This window comes from Neomonachus schauinslandi, chromosome 12 (assembly GCF_002201575.2).
Source record: "Neomonachus schauinslandi chromosome 12, ASM220157v2, whole genome shotgun sequence".
Taxonomy (NCBI): domain Eukaryota; kingdom Metazoa; phylum Chordata; class Mammalia; order Carnivora; family Phocidae; genus Neomonachus; species Neomonachus schauinslandi.
In genome coordinates, this window is record NC_058414.1 from 68,548,145 (window position 1) to 68,571,658 (window position 23,514).

A 23,514-nucleotide genomic window follows, 5' to 3' on the forward strand; every position below is an offset into this window, starting at 1 on the left:
AGCCAAAGGTTAAGTATGGACAAGCAGATCAGGTTTTATGTTTACCAAACAATTATATTCTCATCCAACAAAAAAACAATCATTCCAATTAAAGAAAAAGAAATATAAATTGGAAGTCTTCACCAAACACCAGGATTTTACTAACGTTAAAACAAATGACAGTAACTGCTATATTAATTGCTACCCCGATGCACTAACTACCATCACAGGGAAGCATAGGAAAACATTTTTATAAGTAGCTGAAACCAGAAGAAATCAGGCAAGTTCTGTTACAGGCTCCTCAGTGTGAATTTACTTTTAAAACAAACAAATCTCAAATCTAAACCATTCGAGCACATGCTGGGACTATGTATTATATCATTGCATCAGTTATGCACACTTTGACATTCTTCTTCTACTTTAAGACCGGAATGAAATTCTTGTTCCTGACCAGTCATAATACTTTCACAGAGAAACAGTGCCACCTTTTGGTCCCAAACAAAAGCCTCCAGTCTACTAATCTTCCAAACTGCCTTATTTCAGTTCAATCACTGAGACTTACATAGAAATGTCACTGAATTTCATGTCGCAATTATCAACTTCTAGAAATATTGTGTACCTACACAAACTAACAAAAATGAAGTAACATTAAGGTTACTTCCAAGATGCAAAACTTCAGAATAATCCAAACTGATACCAAATACATGTACTTTAGATCATCAATATAATTTCTAATCAACATATCATTAAAGACATTTTACCAAATTCAAGTATGTCAACCAACTGATATATTTTAGACATAAAAGGAAAATCCTTTCTTATAGCATTATTACATTTCAAAATTGATTTTTAAAAATATATTACATTTAAAATGTACCTATTAATTGAATAATTGGCAAATGATATTAACAGCAAATTACCAGTTAAATCAGACAATTATAAATAATTTCATATACAAATATGTTTCTGATTTACTTACACCAATGACACAATGTCACCACGTTGTACTTCAAAATTCCTCATTTTCCAGTGGTTCAAAAGCACCACATCAGATGATTGACTCCCCCCAGGATTCAAAGAAGGCTAAAAAAATAAGGAGAAAGAGACACATCTATCATTTGTATTTTTCAATCTTCATGGTTCCTTGCACTTCATAGCTCTAGTGCAGTGCAATAAAACATTTCTAATATAGTAGCTTTCAATAAATTGCTGTTCTAAAGTAACTGCCAATGATGAGTTTTCAAAAAGACTCATCGGTATTCTTCACAGGTGAACCAGGGGAAAAATACATTACCAATATCTACTTGAAAGGAAAATGTACTAGATATTCAAATCTTTACTAAGCTCCAGTAAAGAGGTATGAAAAGCTTTAAGAAGGATTATTTAAAAAAAAAAAAAAAAAAAGGAGGAAGAAATGAATCAAACCTCCCAACGGAATATTCAGATGGGATCTAATTCCACAGGAGTGCACATCACTGTTCCATTCGGCAAAAAGAAGAAATAATCTCCAATCAACCAGGGAAACAGCCATATGAAGAAGAAAAGGGAGCAGAAGGAACAAGGGATGGGACAATTATGGAAGATGTGGGCATTTCCCACGCTGACCTCTCTCTTCTAGAGAGAGCAGGGAGTGAGGGTCCTGGTCCCAGTTTCAACCTAGTAAGTGACCTTCACCCTAGGATTCAGATGAGTCTAGATGTGCCTAAGGACTGATGGGGCAAAAACTGAGACACATTTGTGTAAGAATTCATCTGAAGGTCGGGAACCATCTAGGCATAAAAATTTGATTGAGGAACCACGAAGCCAACACACCTGTCACTTGGACAGGGGTGCCGAAAAAGCCAGTGAATAGCAAGTCTGAAACCTGAGGTGGGAACAGAGCAAATAAGAAGAGAATAAGAAAAACTGGGAGAGCCTTCTTGCCATTGACCCTCCAGGGTCTCTGAGAACGCCATGAGGGGAAACCACAGTCTCTGTGGCAGCAGGGAAGGTGCCAAACCGCAGCAGAGCCTCTCTGCCCTCACTGACAGGGGCAGCACGAGGAGACAGGCACAGCCCAGGGCAGGAGCCAGGAAAACTGCATGCCACACAACAGCCAGCCCCCAGAGCAGAAGTGATACGCTCTCTTTCAAAGATTCCTGGAACTATTCGTAGATTTCCACAAAGCCGATGTGGGCAAAGCTGTAGAAATTTTGTGTGGGGGCAATTACCATGATCTTATTTTTTACTCCCCAGGTTTTCTTGTGGCCAAAATATATTGGACATTTCTGAAGATCTCAAATACTCCCACGGCTTCTATCAACTCTTTTATGTGATAATGCCTAAGTATCTCTATCTTTATTTTTAAATTCTGGGCTACTCCTTTTACTTGACTATCTCATGTAAAATTCAACACAATTAAATGGAATATGTCATTGTTTCTTACCAAGAAAGGTTTTCTTTCTTATTTTCTTACATTTTATTTATCATTTTCCCAGTCGACCAGCTTAAAATGTTGGTTATCTTTTTACTTCATATCTAACCAATCACCAAGCCAAGGAGTATTGTTCTCTTCACGAAGTCTTTCACTTATGGCCCATCTTTCCTCTTCCCTCGCCCATTAACGTACTTCAAGCACCAATTGTCATATAACTCACCATGTATCTACACTAATCACTTTCACCTCCCACTCAGAAAGGAATGATTCCATTTCTTTCCAGCTATATGATTGTGAGCAAGTTACTTAATTTTATTATGCTTCCATTTCCTTACTAGTAAAGTGGTGATAATTAGTAACTTAGCTAATTAGTAATAATACACAATAATAGCCAATACTGACCAAGTGCTTATCATGTGCACTGTTCTATTAATGATAACCAGACAACTGAGTGCTTACCATGTGCAAGGCACTGTTCTAAGAGCTTTACAAATATTAACTTAGTTGGTAAGATCATTCACTTCAAGTGCATAGATAGAACAGTTCTTGACCCATAGACAAGCTCTCAGTAATCTCTATTATTGGTAATACTACATCACAATTTTAATGACAGGTAGTTTTGCGTCCTTCCTCAGGTTCCTCCTCTGGCTCCATAATAAAGAACAGAGCTGAAATAGTAGGATGAATCCAAGGGGCTTTGCTGGGCCATGTGCTAGGGAATGGAGCTTTTGCTATCACACAGTAGGGTTAGATTAAAAATTCAGCTTCCATGTGGGTTCATTCTCTCTCATTCATATTCTCTATCTCCCTCTCTGTCTTCGAGTTTAGAATCTTGTGAGTCCTTTTCCCTTATTTCTTTCGATTTTTACTCCTATACAACTGAGGTAATAAAGGTGGCCTAGGGGGAGCCCATCTGAACCACAAAGAGAAAATCTCCTTCTCATTGAACTTTCACTGGGTTTGTTTCTTTCCCTTGCCATCAGATTAGTGAAGAACAAAAGTGATTTAGCAATTTCTGACTGTTCTTCCTTAGTCTCTTTTATCGGTGTTTTTCAAAAGTTTGTGACCACACTCATAATGAGATATGCATTTTACACACATGCACAAACACACAATTCTGAACAAAATTTCACAAGACAGTAATTACTGATATTTTCTATTCTCTCCTAAACTGTTTTGAAAATTCTGTCTATAACCAACCATATTAAGTTCACATCCACTGTCCTGATTTTGCAACCTACTAGTAAGTTGCAATCCACATTGCTAAAATCATAGCTTTAGACAATTCTTCTTCAACCATTACCCTATGAAGGCTGCATTTTTCCAGAATTCTACCTTTAGTTCATTCATTCCTATTTTTAAATTCTTTCCCTGAAAAATCTCATCAGCAGTCTCAGTTGCAAATACCACCTATACCAATGACTTCTAAATGCATAGTCCCAAAATCACTTCCTCCTCAATCCACAGCACTTCACACTACAGTACGTGCACACTGTAATGTAATTTTTGCTTACCTGTCTGTCTCCACAACTAAGCAAGAAGCATTTTTTATCCATCATGGTAACCCATAGTTAGATTTATACTCCCAACACCAACTACTTCTCTGAGATACAGCTCATAGCTTTAAGTGGTTGCTGGGCATCTCATCTGATCAAGTCATTCCCCTACCTTAAAGCCTTCACTAACTTCCTAACACTACCAACATGACTGGCTTCAAGATCAAAATCAAGACACACATGATCTGCAGGACCCTATCAATCCCCATTTACCATAGTTCTTACCAGTTAAATTAAACCATAAGTAGGTTATTCACTCACACTTCCAAGGCTTCATATAAGCAAATATTTCTGCCTGAAATGTTGTCCCCTCTTTCCACCTTCTGCCATCTTGTTAACTCACACAGCAAAACAACATTTGCGTCTCATGAGGCAATTTCACAGGAATTCTTTCCTAACCTTCATCTCTCCTTCTCCCCATTCCCACCTTCAGCGTCCATTAGGTGATCAAAACTCTCAAGTTCCCCGTCACCAAGCTGTGATCATTTCTATCACAGCATATTTAAATGTGCATTGTAATTATTGCCTTGTCTCTCTTTCCAAGAGTCTGTAAGCCTTTTGAGAATATGTTGTTTCTTATGTCTCTGTTCTTGACACCTAGGCACATAGGGTGATTAATAATATTCAGGGGAAAGAATGAAAAATATCAATTACTGAAATTCCCAAAAACTTCCCAAATTAACATGCCCAGAAGAGAGATCATATTCCACTCCAGCTCCCAATTCTATTTCTGCATTCCCCTCCTTACTTAACAGTATCACCATTCACCCTGCTCCGCAGACTAAAATACTCTTCCGTCAGCCCCATTTTCTTACTCTCCCTTACTCTCATCATCCGACTGTTCCTCTGCCCATAATACCTTTCCCCTACTTGGAAAATTCTACTTATCTCTCAAAGCACAGCTTGGATGGTGACTTCTGTGTGAAGCCTTAAACAAACAAACAAACAAACACCTGCAGTTTCCTTGTAGAAATTAGGAAATTACATCCTGGTGCTCCAAGCCCAAAGACAAAAGAATCCCCACGGACTCAAATCTTGACACTTGGATTCATCCTTCCCTTCGAGGATTACTCATCAACCAGCTTTTCTTTCTTTTTTTTTTTTTTAAAGATTTTATTTATTTCACAGAGAGAGCACAAGCAGAGGGAGAGGGAGAAGCAGGCTCCCTGCTGAGCAAGGAGCCCGATGTGGGGCTCGATCCCAGGACCCTGGGATCATGACCTGAGTGAAGGCAGACGCGTAACCGACTGAGCCACCCAGGCGTCCCTCAACCAGCTTTTCTAACTCCAATTGTTAGAACCAAAAGGTAATGAGTTGTAAACAAAAGATCTATGTAGGGAAAAAATCCCAGAAGGAAGCATGTCTAATCTCTAACAGTAAAATATTAGGATCATCAGTCAACACATAGAAGACCTCATTTGATTTTATAAAGGAAACAACAGAGTTTTCTTTTACCTTTCCTCTCCTCTACAAGGTTACATTTAATCATTCCCCCATCTGTGCTCCCTTAGCTATTTAGGTTAACTTCAATGATACTTCTTAAAACCTTGTTATAGGTACCTGCCTACACATATAACTTTTTCACTAAAATGTAAGCTTTTCAGCTACAGAAATCATGTCTTACCCATGTTTGTATGCCCAGAAGAAGGGCTGGAAAATAGTATTTCTATAAAGTTTAAAATATTAAAGGTTTTTAAAAGCATTTTTAAATAAGATGGTTCCTAGGCAATGTACATTATCTAAACAATGTATACATTTCTTTCAGTAAAAACATATTCTAGGTAATCTAGTAAGAAATCTTTCGTGCTGCATCAAGTTAGGCAATTTAAACACTAGGAATAAAGTTGAACAGTGCTTTATTATTATGCATAATGAAATAATGCTAACGTAGTATTCATTATGTGAAATAGAATAAAACAGAATAAAATTTTCACAACAGAATAAAATTTTTTCTTTACTGTTCATTTATGAGTAAGAAAAATTTTCTTAAATTGGGAAACTGTTCTACAGGACTATAACAACCATAGCTCTTTGTACTTCAATTTAAAAACTTATTAAAAAGAAAAAAGCACTTTAGTTCCTCACTTTCCTAAAACAACTTTGAGAAGAAAAATAATGCACTAACTTCAAAATGAAAAATTTATATGAAAATGAAGAAAATTTCATTCAAATAATGTTATTTCAGAAAAATTAGTAAGTCATGTTATTACTTAGAAATTTTACATCTCACATTCCCTTGCGGGAATGGCAGTTTATGCTTCAGACAGAGCAAGTAATCTTTTCACATCAAAGAAGTTATACACATGAAATCTAAATTAAAAGTCATAAACTTTCAGAGACTCATGTAACCGGAGTCTATATTTTCTTGTCATATTGTTACTACCTTAAATCTAGATTCACCAAGATAACAACAAAATTATAACCAACTCAAGACAATCAACTTTGGAAGTAAGAAACCTCAGAGAATATTTAATCTAGGAGTTTCCACCTCCATTTCAAAATGTGTGACTGTGTTAGATGTTCCTCCTAGTAGTCAAGGAGATTTCCAATAGTAAGGGGGAAAACACTGATAATCATTGGGATTACAAACCCCACAGCTGTTCTGCCCACTTTTTCTTCAGTGACTTTCATCTTCAAACTCAATCTATTTGTGGGCTTCTACCATCGAGCATTAAGGCTAAAAATCAACAACTTACCCAAAACCAGACCAAGACCCCACCAAAAAGAAGAATTACAGACCAATATCCCTGATGAACATGGATGTAAAAATTCTCACCAAAATATTAGCCAATAGGATCCAACAGTACATTAAAAGGATTATTCACCATGACCAAGTGAGATTTATTCCTGGGCTGCAAGGGTGGTTCAATATCCGCTAATCAATCAGTGTGCTACACTACATTAATAAAAGAAAGGACAAGAACCATGTGATCCTCTCAAAAGATGCAGAAAAAGCATTTGACAAAGTACAACATCCTTTCTTGATTAAAACTCTTCATGGTGTAGGGATAGAGGGAACATACCTCAATATCATAGAAGCCATATATGAAAAGCCACAGCAAATATTCTCAATGGGGAAAAACTGAGAGCTTTTCTCCTAAGATCAGGAACACAGCAGGCATGTCCACTATCACCACTGCTGTTCAACATAATACTAGAATTCCTAGCCTCAGCAATCAGACAACAAAAAGAAATAAAAAGCATCTGAATCGGCAGAGAAGAAGCCAAACTCTCACTCTTTGCAAATGACCTGATACTCTATGTGGAAAATCCAAAAGACTCCACCTCAAAATTATTAGAACTCATACAGGAATTCAGCAAAGTGGCAGGATATAAAATCAATGCACAGAAATCCATTGCATTTCTATACACTAACAATGAAACAGAAGAAAGAGAAATTAAGGAGTCGATCGCATTTACAATTGCACCAAAAACCATAAGATACCCAGGAATAAACCTAACCAAAGAGGCAAAGCATCTGTACTCAGAAAACTAAAGAACGCTCATAAAAGAAATTGAGGAAGACACAAAGAAATGGAAAAACATTCCATGCTCATGGACTGGAAGAAGAGATATTGTTAAAATGTCTATGCTACCTAGAGCAATCTATACATTCAATGCAATCCTTATCAAAATACCATCAACTTTTTTCACTGAGCTGGAACAAATAATCCTAAAATTTGCATGGAACCAGAAAAGACCCCAAATAGCCAAAGGAACGTTGAAAAGGAAAACCAAAGCTGGTAGCATCACAATTCTGGATTTCAAGCTCTATTACAAAGCTGTAATCATCAAGACAGTACGGTACTATCACAAAAACAGACACATAGATCAATGGAACACAATAGAGAACCCAGAAAGGGACCCTCCACTCTATGGTCAACTAATCTTCAAAAAAGCAGTAAAGAATATCCAACAGGAAAAAGACAGTCCCTACAACAAATGGTGTTGGGAAAATTGGACAGCCATGCAGAAGAATCAAACTGGACCACTTTCCTATACCATACACAAAAATAGACTCAAAATGGATGAAAGACCTAAATGTGAGATAGGAATCCATCAAAATCTGAGAGGAAAACACAGGCAGCAACCTCTGTGACCTCGGCCACAGCAATTTCTTGCTATACACATCTCCAAAGGCAAGGGAAACAAAGGCAAAAATGAACTCTTGGGACTTCATCAAGATAAAAAGCTTTTGCACAGCAAAGGAAACAGTCAATAAAATGAAAAGGCAACCCACAGAATGGGAGAAGATATTTGCAAATGTTTTATCAGATAAAGGGCCAGTATCCAAAATCTATAAAGAACTTATCAATCTCAACACCCAAAGAACAAATAATCCAATCAAGAAATGGGCAGAAGACATGAACAGACATTTTTCCAAAGAAGACATCCAAATGGCCAACAGACACATGAAAAAATGCTCAACATCGCTCGGCATCAGGGAAATACAAATCAAACCCACAATGAGATACCACCTCACACCAGTCAGAATGGCTAAAATTAACAAGTCAGGAAACAACAGATGTTGGCAAGGATGCAGAGAAAGGGGAACCCTCTTACACTTTAGGTGGGAATGCAAGCTGGTGCAGCCACTCGAAAACAGCATGGAGGTTCCTGAAGAAGTTGAAAATAGAGCTACCCTATCACCCAGCAATTACACTACCAGTTATTTACTCCAAAGATACAAATGTAGTGAACCAAAGGGGCACCTGCACCCCAATATTTATAGCAGCAGTGTCCACAATAGCCAAACTATGGAAAGAACCCAGATGTCCATCTACAGATGAATGGATAAAGAAGAGGTGGTGTATATATATAAATATATGAATATATATATATAATACTACTATATATAGTATGTGTGTGTATATATATATATATATGAATACTACTCAGCCATCAAAAAAATGAAATCTTGCCATTTGCAATTATGTGGATGGAACTAGAGGGTACTATGCTAAGCGAAATAAGTCAATCAGAGAAAGATAATTATCATATGATCTCACTAGTATGTGGAATTTAAGAAACAAAACAGAGGATCATAGGGGAAGGAAGGGAAAAATAAAACAAGATGAAATCAGAGAGGGAGACAAACCATAAGAGACTCTTAATTGTAGGAAACAGACTGAGGGTTGCTGGACGGGAAGGGGGTGGGGGATGGGGTAACTGGGTGATGGACATTAAGGAGGGCACGCGATGTGATGAGCACTGGGTATTATATAAGACTGATGAATCACTGAACTCCATCTCTAAAACTAATAATACACTGCATGTTAATTAATTGAATTTAAATTTTAAAAAATCAACAACTTAGAGAAGTCTTTTGGATAGCCCTTGCTCCAAAGACAGAGAACTATGGTCACATCTTGGCACCATTTCCTTACTAGCCAGATTACCTTAAACAAATCATTTAACTTCTCTAAGCCTCATTCCCACATCTATAAAATGGGGATTGCAGTACCACCTACGTCACAGGGTTGCTCTGAGAAATAAAGAGAGGGTCCACAAAGTGTTAACACAGTGCATGATACAGAGTAAATAGTCAACAATTAAGATGATAAAGAGGATGCTAGCAACAACAGAACAAAAGGAAGCAAAATCAAGTATTCTTTCTGTAAGATTCAAGATAAGAATAAGCTTTTATATATTGCTCTGAATGTTTTTCCTTTTATATACTAAACTGGAAGTCTTTAGGCTGAAAATTCTACCTCTTATTTCTAAATGCTTCGTAGATTGTTTCTTCATTTCTTTTAAGAAGGTAAAGTTAACATACTTTTTTTTTTTTTTTTTAGAGAAAGAGAGATGGGGGGGAAGGGCAGAGGGAGAGAGAGAGAGAACCTTAAGCAGGCTCCATGCCCGGCGTGCAGCCTGACCTGGACCTCAATCTCACAACCCTGAGATCACAACCTGAGCTGAAATCAAGAATCAGAAGTCTAACCAACCGAGTCACCCAGGTGCTCCAAGTCAATATACTTTTATTTTGGATCTCAATTGTTCTGCTTTTAGGAATTAATCTTCCCAAAATTTAATATGCACAACCAATTAGTTAAAAATATTTTCTATAAAAACATTATGTCTATTATGTTTTAAATTACCATTTTTAACATACACACATATACATACATATATAAAAAGACAGTCATCAAAAAGCTGTGTAAGCCCTGAATGAACTTTCTTTATTCAGAAACATTAAACTTTTGGCTTCTTAAAAAAAAAAAAAATACAAGTCGTTAGCTCTGATTGATGAGATTATGGTTTCCTTTTTTTTCCTTTTGGGGGGGGGGGTGGGGATTCTTGTAACATTAAAAAAGGTTATGGTATGATTTCCTCTGACCTGGGTATTATATCATTCACTCTAAGAAAGACAACATAAGTCAGCAGATTTCAGCAGATGTTAATAAATTATGCTAAGCCTAGAAATAGCAGATTTCAAACCTGCTTTTGGAACAAGTACAACACAGCAGTTGGGCTTTAATGCTATCTCTGATCAAAGACTATGCTGAAGAATTTTTATTCCTCCTACAAACAAATATTATTGTCAAGGTATCCTAAATTCTCAGCTTGCATCTAAGTTCAAACCAAATGACAGTTTTGGGGGAATTTATGTCTTGGTTTAGAAAAATAAAACTCCCCTAGAGAACTGAACAGAGACATGATGGATTTCTTACCTTGTAAAATTGAGCCACAGCCATCAATCAGTAAATGATATTATTCTGATTTTGATTTTTTCCTATAAATTTCTTATTCATGTTTTCACACATTCATTTTTTAATTAAAAAAAAAAGTTCCCAACCTGTAATTCACTACCTATCAGTTACCAACAGAGCCTGGTTTTAACCTCACTTCTCTGGGCACAGTGCTTTCAACCCCTTCAGGCCTATAAAGAGCACCACCCACCCTGGCAATATACAATCTAAGAATGTTTGAATATTAAATATTGTGCTTTTCCAGGAAAGAATGTCCAATGGAAAAAAGACAGTCTCTTCAACAAATGGTGTTGGGAAAACTGGACAGCCACATGCAGAAGAATGAAACTGGACCATTTCCTTACACCACACACAAAAATAGACTCAAAATGGATGAAAGGATTAAATGTAAGACAGGAATCCATCAAGGACACAGGCAGCAACTTCTTCCTAGAAACATCGCCAAAGGCAAGGGAAGCAAGGGCACAAATGAACTGTTGGGACTTCATCAAGATAAAAAGCTTTTGCACAGCAAAGGAAACAGTTAACAAAACCAAAAGACAACCGACAGAATGGGAGAAGATATTTACAAATGACATCAGATAAAGGGCTAGTATCTAAAATCTATAAAGATTTGGGGCACGTGCACCCCAATATTTATAGTAGCAATGTCCACAATAGCCAAACTATGGAAAGAGCCAAGATGTCCATTGACAGATGAATGGATAAAGAAGATGTGGTATATATACACAATGGAATATTATGCAGCCATCAAAAAATGAAATCTTGCCATTTGCAACGACATAGATGGAACTAGAGGATATTATGCTAAGTGAAATAAGTCAATCAGAGAAAGACAAGTATCATATGATCTCACTGATATGAGGAATTTGAGAAACAAGACAGAGGATCATAGGGGAAGGGAGGGAAAAGTGAAACAAGACAAAATCAGAGAGGGAGACAAACCATAAGAGACTCTTAATCTCAGGAAACAAACTGAGGGTTGCTGGAGTGGAGGGGGGTGGGATGGATGGGGTGGCTGGGTGATGGACATTGGGGAAGGTATGTGCTATGGTGAGTGCTGTGAATTGTGTAAGACTGATGAATCACAGACCTGTACCCCTGAAACAAATAATGCATTATATGTTAATTTAAAAAAAGAAGAGAAAAAATAATCTATAGTCTGACCTGATATCACTCAGGCAACTACAACCATAGAGATACTAGTGGTCCCAGAGGACAAGCTCCACTGTGCAAGCATCTAACAAGCCTCTCTTTGCATGTTGTTTGCTATAATTCCACTGGCCAAAGGGATTAATGTGGCCAAGCCAAGAGTCAAGGTAGGGGACTACACAGAGCTTGGGAACCAAGAGGCATGACTCATAGGAGTTGGTGGTGGAAAAGAGGACATTAATGTAACAATGTGCCACAGTCCTTTTGCAAAAGGACTAAAGTCCATGGTTGAGGATCCTAGGGTGCAATTCAAGTGCAATTCATCTTGAATCAGAGGCTTATGAAGTAAAAAAGACAAGTTATCTGTCCCCGAAACACCCAACATGCAAAAGAAAGACAGGAACAGGATAACCACAATAGATTTTTGAAAAAGAATAGGAGAAACACAGAAGTCATTTGTCCATCATAAGTCTACTATCCACCAGCAGATGTCAGGGCCTCCTACTCCAGGGACATGAATATTCTTTCATTCGGACCCACTTCATTCTTTGGGATGGTTCCCTAATCTATTGTTGTCCATGGCTCTTTGCTCTGCTCTATGGGCTTTTGACTCCAAAAAGAAATGCTTCTGGGGGCACCTGGATGGTTCAGTCGGTTAAGCGTCTGCCTTCTGCTCAGGTCATGATCTCAAGGTCCTGTGACTGAGTCCCGTGTCAGGCTCCCTGCTCAGCGGGGAGTCTGCTTTTCCCTCTCCCTCTATGCCTCCCCCTGCTAGTGCTCTCTCTCAAATAAATAAATAAAATCTTAAAAAAAAAATGCTTCTGTTCATAGTAAGCTGGGGCCCAGAGGCCTCTTTTTAAACTGACCATCCCTTTTATTTTTCTTTCTCATTATTTCTTTAAATTTTAATTACAGTACAGTTAACACACAGTGTTATATTAGTTTCAGGTGTTCAATACAGTGATTTAACAATTCTATACATTACTCTGTGCTCATCATGATGAGTGTATTTTTAATCCCCGTCACCTATTTCACCCATCCCCCCACCCATTTCCCCTCTGGTAACCATCAGTTTGTTCTATATAGTTAAGAGTCTGTTCTTTGGTTTATCTCTTTTTTTCCTTTATTCATTTGTTTTGTTTCTTAAATTTCACATGAGAGAATTCATGTGGTATTTGTGTTTCTCTGACTGACTTATTTGGCTTAGCATACTCTCTAGCTCCATCCATGTCATTGCAAATGTCAAGATTTCATTCTTTTTTATGGCTGAATAATATTCCAGGGTGTGTGTGTGTGTGTGTGTGTGTGTGTGTGTATACCAGTTCTTTATTCATTCATTTATTGATAGACACTTGGGCTGCTTCCATAATTTAGCTATTGTAAATAATGCTGCAATAAACTTTGGGTTCCTATATTTTTTTGAGTTAGTGTTTTTGTATTCTTTGGGTAGATACCCAATAGTGCAATTGCTGAATCATATGATAATTCTATTTTTAAATTTTTGAGGAACCTCCATACTGTCTTCCAGAGTGGCTGCACCAGTTTGCATTCCTACCAACAATGCATAACGGTTCCTTTTTTTCAACAACACTCACATTGTCTCTTGTGCTTTTGATTTAAGCCACTCTAACAGGTGTGAGGTAATAGCTCATTGTGGTTTTGTTTTGCATTTCCCTGATGATGAGTGATGTTGAGTATGTTTTCATGTGTCTGTTGACCATCTGTATGTCTTCTTTGGAGAAATGTCTGTTCATGTCTTCTGCCCATTTTTTAATTGGATTGTGGGGTTTTTTTGGTGTTGAGTTGTGTAAGTTCTTCAAATACTTTGGATACTAACCTTTTACTGGATATGTCCTTTGCAAATATCTTCTCCCATTCAGTAGGTTGTCTTTTAGTTTTGATTGTTTCCTTAGCTGTGCAGAAGCTTTTTATTTTGATGTACTCCCAACAGTTTATTTTTGCTTTTGTTTCCTTGTCTAAGGAGATATATCTAAAAAAATGTTGTGAGGGCCAGTGTCAGAGAAATTACTGCCTGTGCTCTCTTCTAGGATTTTTATGATTTCAGGTCTCACATTTAGATCTTTAATCTATTTTGAGTTTATCTTTGTGTGTGGTATAAGAAATTGGTCCAGTTTCATTCTTTTGCATGTAGCTTTCCAGTTTTCCCAACACCATTTGTTGAAGAGAATATCTTTTTCCCATTGCATATTCTTGCCTCCTTTGTTGAAGACTAATTGACCATATAATTGTGGGTTTGCTTCTGGGCTTTCTATTCTGTTCCATTGACCTATGTGTCTATTTTTGGGCCAGTACCATACTGTCTTGATTACTACAGCTTTGTAATACAACTTGAAATCTAGAATTCTGATAACTTCAGCTTTGTTTTTCCTTTTCAAGATTGCCATGGCTATTCAGGGTCTTCTGTGATTCCATACAAATTTTGACCATCCCTTTAAGTATACACCAATTCAAGTCCCTTAAAACCCTTTTGACTTCCTATTCATCTAATTAACGTGCACTCCATTCCCCATAAAACTATATTAATAACTCTTTGCAAACTAGAGCTCTTTCTACTTTGTGTCAGGCTGCTGTGACACAAAGACCTTAATATTCCTACACAATTATAATCTCTTCTGTCTGGCTAAAAGGATCTACTAAGTCACACCTTAAATCTTTTTGAGGTCTTACCAAAGAGTCTTCCAGTCAAGATTTGATATCTACCCGGGCGCCTGGATGGCTCAGTTGGTTAAGTGACTGCCTTTGGCTCAGGTCATGATCCTGGAGTCCCAGGATCGAGTCCCACATCAGGCTCCCTGCTTGGCAGGGAGTCTGCTTCTCCCTCTGACCCTCCCCCCTCTCATGCTCTCTCTGTCTCTCTCTCATTCTCTCTCTCAAATAAATAAATAAAATCTTTAAAAAAAAAAAGATTTGATATCTACCCTAGGCTACTTCTTACTTTGAGAATCTTTTGCCTGCCAGAGACTGCTGAAGAAACATTTTTATTTTTTAAAACAGAAATTACTGGACACCTTGTATTTCCTCTAAGTTCTGCCTTAAGTTCATTTCCCTCTTCCTATACCCTATACAAAGCTGTAAGAAGCCAAATGACAATGTCAATATTCTGCTGGAAATCTCCTTAGCCAGATCCATAAATTTGTTAGGTACACCTTCTATATCCCAAGTTCCTGCAGGTGACAGCTTCTCAAACTGTTCTAGTACCATGAAACATGGTCACCACTATTCCAGTCTCCAAATAACAGTTTTCTCACCACCTTTGAGGCTTCTAGTAATAGTTGTCTATCATTTGTCCAACTTTTACCAACAATGCCCTACCATTTTTCCAGCCCTCCACTGCCATCCAGTCCCCAAACCAATGCCATCTATTTTAGAATTTTGTTTTGGCAGCATCTCACTAATAATTTGTGTTACCTATTGTTTCCTAACAAACCACTCCAAAACTATGAGTCTTAAAAGAACAACCATTTATTTGCTCATAATTTGGCAACATAGGTTTCACTCAGAGGGGTAGATCCTCTGCCAATCTCTCTGAGGCGATTCATGTGGCTGCAGTCATCTGTGATTCAAAAAGTGATGGAAAAGCCAAGATGGCTCTACTCACACATCAAGCACTTAACTGGGGCTCCTTGGCCAGGATGCGTCACTTGTCCTCCAGTGTCCCCCCTAGCAGGACAGCCTGAGTTTCTTGCATGTTCCCAGTTCACAAGCACTGACCAAGTTCCTACTTGAGTAACATTTGTTGATGACCAATTGGCTAAAGCAAGTTAATTGGCTAGATTCAATGTGGGAGGAAATGTGATTCATTGAGGAGCCATTACTGTAAAAATCTATACATTTCCCATGCTATGTGAATGAGCCATTCTCTCAGCTGACACTCTATGCTTCTTGTTGGTCATTTTAAAAACTATAGATGGGGTGCCCAGGTGCCTCAGTCAATTAAGCATCTGCCTTCAACTCAGGTCATGATCTCAGGATCCTGGGATCAAGCCCGACATCAGGCTCCCTGCTCAGTGGTGTGTCCGCTTCTATCTCTTCTTCTGACCACCCCCCACCCCTGCTCATGCACTCTCTCTCTTTCTCTCTCTGTCTCAAATAATAAAATATTTTTAAAAATAAATAAAAACTACAAAAGTGAAAAATCATTTATATTGTAAAAAAAGAAAGAAGATTAGCAGGCAAAAAAAAAACTAAACAAAACATTAAAAGATAAACACTCTAAAGCTATAAAGTATAGAATACACACTTAAAAGTTAAAAATATAGTAACAAGATAATATAAAATTAAAACTAGAAAGAAATAAAAACAAAGTTTACAACTAGTAAGAAAAATCAAAAATGAAAGTTACAAATTGATATAACCACTGATATAAGGGATTAGAAGCAATAAGCTAAAACTAGTATAAATATATGATGAATAGTTTAATAGACAAATGAAGAGCGAAAATCTATTTTCTTAATATTTTATTTATTTGAGAGCGAGAAAGTGTGTGTAAGAGAAAGAACATGAGCGGTGGAGAGGGACAGAGGGAGAGGGAGAAGCAGACTCCCCACTGAGCAGGGAGCCTGACGCAGGGCTTAGATCCCAGGCCCTGGGACCATGACCCGAGCTGAAGGCAGACATCTAACTGACTGAGCCACCCAGGCGCCACACGAAAATACATTTTTAAAAGGTACTAAAAGTTAGAATTCAAGGGACACCTGAATGGCTCAGTTGGTTAAGTGTCTGTCTGCCTTCAGCTCAGGTCATGATCCCGGCATCCTGGAATCGAGTCCCGCATCAGGCTCCTTACTCAGTGGGGAGCCTGCTTCTCCCTCTGCCTGCTGATCCCCCTGCTTGTACACTCTGTCTATCTCCTGGCAAATAAATAAATAAAATCTTCTTTAAAAAAGCATTTAAAAAAGAAAAGAAAAGAAAAGAATTCAAAAGCTTAGCAAACCAAGACAATCAGGAGTTCTGAAGCAAAAACAGTTCCCATGTCTGGCAAATGCCCCAATAACTTGCCCTACCCAAGAGTTGGGGCTCTCTACAACAAAAGGTTTCTCAAACACATTTTTTTATTAAAGCATCATTGAGACGTAACATTATATTAGTTTCAGATGTATAACAACACAGTGATTCAACACTTGTACACATTGCAAAATGATCACCCCTGTAAGTCTAGTTACCATCCATCACCATACATAGTCATGAAATTTTTTTTTTCAAACTTGAGTATTTACAGAGCTTGTCAAAATGCAGATTCCAAGGTCCTAGTAATAATTCCATTTTCATAGAACTGGGTTAGGGCTCAGGAACCTCCATGAATAAGGCACCCCCGGTGGTATTAATAAAAGCCTAAGGATGACAGTAACTGTCAAAGGGTTTTCTCAGACCATGGGCCTCCTTATCCTTCTCATTGCACTTACTGGTTGGAGCCCTTAGGACAAGCCCACATTTAAAGTTTTGGACTCAAAAGCTAACATCCTCCATTCCATTAGCTATAGCCCAATTTGAGCAGCTTCACCCTTTCAAGCCTCCCTCCAGCAATAAAGCAGCATTTTTCAAATTACAGGTCATGACCAATGAGTGAGTCAGAATCAATTTAATGGGATACAACCAGAATAGAAAATATCAGAGGGCACTGCACATAATGATGGTAATTACAATTTTAGTATTGTTACATGAAACTTCTGTTTCAGTTGTGTGTGTATATGTACAATGAAAAACTATATTACTTAATGAGTCATAAGCAAAAAGGTTTGAAAACCTCTGCCATAAAGAATACAATGGATTCATCAAGAAGCTAAAAAGTTTTCAGGTGAAGAGTGCAGAAACACCCTCAAAGTCAAAGAAAAAAATTTTAATGAGGATAATTTCATTTCATCATATTTCTGTAGGGTTTAATTATTCAGGCACTTCAATGCTTCAAAGAACAAATTTAATATGCATTTATTCAGCAACCCTCTGAATGGGTAGGTGAGAGGAATATGGTCCTTTTCTTTTAGAAGCTTACAAAGTAGAGTTAGCATTAACCACGAAATAAATAGAAGACTAGAGGACAATACAAAACATTTATACTTATGAGTTAAATTTACACTGCTGTAGGATTTCAAATAAGTGAATGATGGAATGAGGGAAAGTTTCATGAAGAAGGTAGGACTTGAGTTCAGCCTTAAAGGGAGCATAAGATAAGAAAAAGCAGAAAGGAAAAGGTATAGTAGTAAGTATTTTTACATATCCAAATGAGGCTAACTGCCTATAAAAAAGAATCTCAAACACTTGGTGTATAATATCATGGTGAGTAGATTTACTATACCCAGTCATTCAGAAACCCAGGTTCTTTTCTATTTTATAGATCCACCACCTCCTGTGGCCCCAGAGTCAGACCAAGCCTGCAAATGGCAACTTACTTTTCATCCTCTTTCCACTGGCCAGAACTCAGTCCCACTTTACTACTAGGGAAGGCAAATCATATAGCCTAGGACCAAAATGGAGTACCTCCATTCATTGCTAGTCCTTTCTCTTACAACAAAAATATCCCAAACATAAGACAAAGAACAAATGGAGATGACTCTAAAGGGTGGAAAGAAAACGGACTGGAGGCTAGGGACATTAGGACTTGAGGAACGACATGGTGGCAAGTTCCCTGGGTTTTCTTTTTGCTTCTCATATATTCTAGATAACACACTGGAGAAGCCTGCAACCAGGAGCTACCAACAGGCAGAACAAAAAAGCTTGAAGAAAAGCCTACTTTCCAGCCATAGGGCCAGGAAAAGTGCCTAAGTGGAAGAGAAAACATTTCTTATAATACCCATCTTAATCCAGCCAAACACCAAAGGAAACTCTGCCCCAACACCAGAGTGTTAATGGGCTGAACAGGGCACCGAGGTTCCAGCCACACACAGCATCAGTGAACTGGGTACTTTCCCTTCACTTCCCCCAGTCCTGTAACAAGAGGAAGAATGAGAACACACACTATCAGCTACCCCAGGGTTAGTTTGGCAATTTCTTAAAAATGAAACATAAATGTACCATACAACTTAACAATTCCACTCCTAGCAGCATTATTCATGATAATGAAAATGTGGAAACAACCTAAATGTTCATCAATTGGTAAGCAGAAACAAAATGGGAAAAAAAATCCATACAGTGGAATTCTTTTTGGTAATAAAAAAAAAAAATACTGATCTTTGGTACAACATGGATAAACCTCAAAACACATTATGGTAAGTCAAAGAAGTAAGACATAAAAGACCACATATTGAATGGTTCTAGTTGCAGAGAATGCCCAGAAAAAGCGTAAGTTAAAGTAAGAATTAACTTTAAATAGACATGAGGGGGGCGCCTGAGTGGCTCAGTCGGTTGAGCGACTGCCTTCAGCTCGGGTCATGATCCCAGGGTCCTGGGATCGAGTCCCACATCGGGCTCCCTGCTCTGCGGGGAGCCTGCTTCTCCCTCTCCCACTCCTCCTGCTTGTGTTCCCTCTCTCGCTGTGTCTCTCTCTGTCAAATAAATAAAATCTTAAAAAAAAAAATAGACATGAGGGATCATTTTGGGGGGTTGGAAATATTCTAAAAGATGATGATTATACAACTCCATAAATTTATTTAAAATTACTAAATCATTCACCATGGATAAATTCAATGGTATATAAGTTATCCCTCAATAAAACTGTTTTTTAAAAAGTAGACAGAATAGTATAATAAACTACCACGTTACCCATCATCTAGGGCCTACAATTATGAACTCATGGCCAGTCTTGTTTCATCTATAACACAACTCCACTCTTCCTCCTCCCATATTACTATAAAGTAAATCTCAGATATTATACATTTCACTGCAAATTTTATGTGATGAATACTAAAGATATTTCAAACTAAACACAATATAATTTTTAAACCTTAAAAAATACATTAAAGCACAAGTGATAAAATGGTACTTTCACCATTTTAAATAATCTTTCATTGTTTTCTCATATTTTAAGTTTTGTCTTTTATTTCTTTAAACATACCACACTTAACAGCCGATAGTTCTAATACCTAGTCTTTATGGTCTGATTCTGTCAAGGGATGTTACAGACTCTCACTTGTAATAGTGCTCATTTCCTTGTGTGATATTTTTACTGTGAGATCCTGTTCATCAAACTTTGTATGTGCCCAGGAGGATCGGTGATAGCTCCCACCAGGTGCCTGAGGCGGTCCTAAACCCGAGTCCAAAGTGAATGAAAATCTCATCTTAGGCTGTTTCAATTGCAGTGAAGGTGAATTCAAACTTCAGTCCCACATTAGAGCTTTTCTCCTCTACTCAGAGCCTAGAAAATTTTTCTTGCAGAACAGATTTGGTTTTAGTGTATGCGTTCCCTAAAGATGTGTCTCTTCCATGGTCCTGAATTTATTCAGAATTTCTGTTCTACCTCCCTACCCTATATGAGCCCAGGGCCTTGTCTTCTGATCCCCATGTGGCTATTAAAACCAAAAACTCTGAGTTACCAGGAATTGACAAATGTCCACAGGACAGCTACAGGCTTTAAAGCATACTTACTACTCTGGAAATGTATTCCTCCTTATTTGTGGTCTCAGATCATTTCCCTCACCTCCCTGCAAGGTCACTATGCATTTTTAAAGATTTTTCATGTTTTATTTATACTTTTTTATGAGTTTTGCATTGGGAATATTTTCTAGATATCTACTCTGCTGTATTTCCAGAAAGTGAAATCTAATTCCTTCTTTTAAGAAGTCTAATAAAGTTTATAATCTTCAGTTTAGAATAGGGCATTTTCCATCAACCTGAGTTTCAAAGTTTGAAATCTTTCATCTACCATAACATTAATTCCTATCTTTGTTTAAAATCCAAATGTACTACAGAACCACCCCAAAATTAAATAACTTACCAATTACACCACTGCATAAACAAAAATAAAATGGAACAAAATATCTCTGTGAGCAGTATTATAGGGAGGCATTACACAATAGTGATAAAGCATGACTTTTATGAGTTATCATTTAGTAAAATGGAAAGCATTACCAGAGTTAGTTGGAGTCAGTTCTGAAACTTGATGGCTGTGTGAGCTTAGGTAAATTATCTCAAATGTTTGGCCTCTGTTATTTTAAATGTACAGTTTAGAACTCGTCAATATACCTTAATGTATCAAAAGTTCTAGCCATGGGAATCTGAATAAAGTATTAAATTTAAAATTATGTAAAAGAGATTCTGATTCGGGTGGAAAGATGGTGGAGGAGTAGGGGACCCTATTTCAACTGGTCCCCGGAATTGAGCTGGACATCTACCAGACCACTCTGAGCACCCACAAAACCAGCCTGAGATGTAAGAAGATCTGGATCTCTACAAACAGAATATCGCAGGTGATTGCTTTTGAGGTACAAAGCGGGGAGCCGTGATTCCGTGGGCAGATATCAGAGGATAAACGGCAGCGGGAGGGTGCCTGGATGTGGGGATCCTACACCGCCGGTGAGTGACAGCCTCATGCGCTGCAGTTGGGGCACAGACTCGCAGACCAGTAGCGGCGGGGAAAGGACTTTAGGGCAGACCCCAGGACGGAAACCTGGAACGGCGGGGTCGCGTGCCCATGAACTGGGAGCGGCTGGTGGTTTTAGAAGCACAAAGGGCAGAGACAGGCCCCGACCTGGAGGCAGGATTGGGGGCGCTGCAGAGGGGCGCACAACCCAGGATGCTGCAGTTTATAGCAGCACGGACAGAAATGGAGACAGTGTGGCCTGGAGAGCTCACTGAAGAACAGACTGCGATCTCTCTGCTCTGAGGCAGAGGGTTGGAAATGGTCTCTTCTGCTTTGACTCCCAGAAGAGACACAGAAAGCCACCAGGGAAAGCTGCCAGAGAACAAAAGCCCCAAAGACTGATTCCCGCTGAGCCCATCCCCCACCATAGGGGGGCAGGGCAACACCACCAGAAGAGGGTTGCCTGAGTAACAGCGCAGCAGGCCCCTCCCCCAGAAGACAGGCTGGGAAAATAAGAGGCCAGCAACCCTAAGGTCCCAAGAAAACAGGTGCATCTTGCTTGGGTTCTGGTCAATAATTTGGACTCTATACATTCCCTCAAATACCCATCAACAGAATGACTAGGAGGAGGAGCCCCCAAAATAGAAAAGACTCAGACATTATGACTTATGCTGCAGATTTACAAATGGATGCAGATATAACCAAGATGTCAGAGATGGAATTCAGGCTAGCAATTGTGAAGACAATGGCTAGAATGGAGAAATCAATTAATGGCAACATAGAGTCTCAAAGGGCAGAAATAAAAGGTGAATTGGCAGAACTTAAAAATGCTATCAATGAGATCTAATCCAATCTAGATAATCTAACAGCTAGGGTAACTGAGGCAGAAGAGCGAATAAGCGACCTGGAAGACAATATAATAGATAAAAAGGGAAAAGAGGAGGCCAGGGAAAAACAACTCAGAATCTATGAAAATAGAATCAGAGAAATAAGTGACACCATGAGGCGTTCCAATGTCAGAATAATTGGAATCCCGGAGGGAGTGGAGAGAGAGAGAAGGACTAGAAGATGTATTTGAGCAAATCATAGCTGAGACCTTCCCTAATCTGGGGAATGAAACAAACACTCAAGTCCTAGAGGCAGAGAGGACCCCTCCCAAGATCAAGGAAAACAGGCCAACACCCCGGCATGTAATAGTAAAACTTGCAATCTTAGAACCAAGGAAACCATCTTAAGGGCAGTTAGGGGGAAGAGATTCCTTACGTACAGAGGGAGAAACATCAGAATAACGTCAGACCTATCCACAGAGACCTGGCAAGCCAGAAAGGCCTGGCAAGACATATACAGGGTACTAAATGAGAAGAACATACAGCCAAGAATACTTTATCCGGCAAGGCTTTCATTTAGAATGGATGGAGAGATGCAGAGCTTCCACAACCGGCAGAAACTTAAAGATTATGTGACCACTAAGCCAGCCCTGCAAGAAATATTAAGGGGGATTCTATAAAAAGAAAAAGACCCCAAGAGTGATATACAACAGAAATTTACAGGGACAATCTATAAAAACAACATCTTCACAGGCAACATGATAATTAATTCATATCTTTCAATAATCACTCTCAACATGAATGGCCTAAATGCTTCCATAAAACGGCACAGGGTTGCCAGATAAAAAGACAGGACCCATCCATATGCTGTCTTCAAGAGACTCATTTTGAACCTAAAGCTACATCCAGACTGAAAGTGAGGGATGGAGATCCATCTTCCATGCCAGTGGACCTCAAAAGAAAGCTGAGGTAGCAATTCTTATATCAGACAAATTAGATTTTAAACTAAAGTCTGTAATAAGAGACACAGAAGGACACTATATCATTCTCAAAGGGTCTATCCAACAAGAAGATCTAACAATTGTAAATATCTATGCCCCCAACATGGGAGCAGCCATCTACATAAGCCAACTGTTAACCAAAATAAAGAGTCATATTGATAACAATACGTTAATTGTAGAAGACCTCAATACTCCACTCTCAGCAATGGACAGATCATCTAAGCAGAAAATCGACAAGGAAACAAGAGCTTTGAATGACACATTGGACCAGATGGACCTCATAGATATTTACAGAACATTCCACCCTAAAACAACAGAATACTCATTTTCTCGAGCACACATGGAACTTTCTCCAGAATACACCATATAATGGGTCACAAATCAGGTCTCAACCGATACCA

General features: G+C 38.4%; 1 protein-coding gene across 1 annotated transcript in view; it reads right to left on the reverse strand.

Moving 5' to 3' along the window:
- Positions 1-23,514, reverse strand: part of IMMP2L (inner mitochondrial membrane peptidase subunit 2) — an 867,877-nt gene that overhangs the window by 785,855 nt on the left and 58,508 nt on the right. Inside the window, exon 4 of the mRNA XM_044919891.1 lies at positions 959-1,062. Within this exon, the coding sequence (XP_044775826.1) occupies positions 959-1,062 (104 nt within the window). The remainder of the gene's footprint in view (positions 1-958; positions 1,063-23,514) is intronic.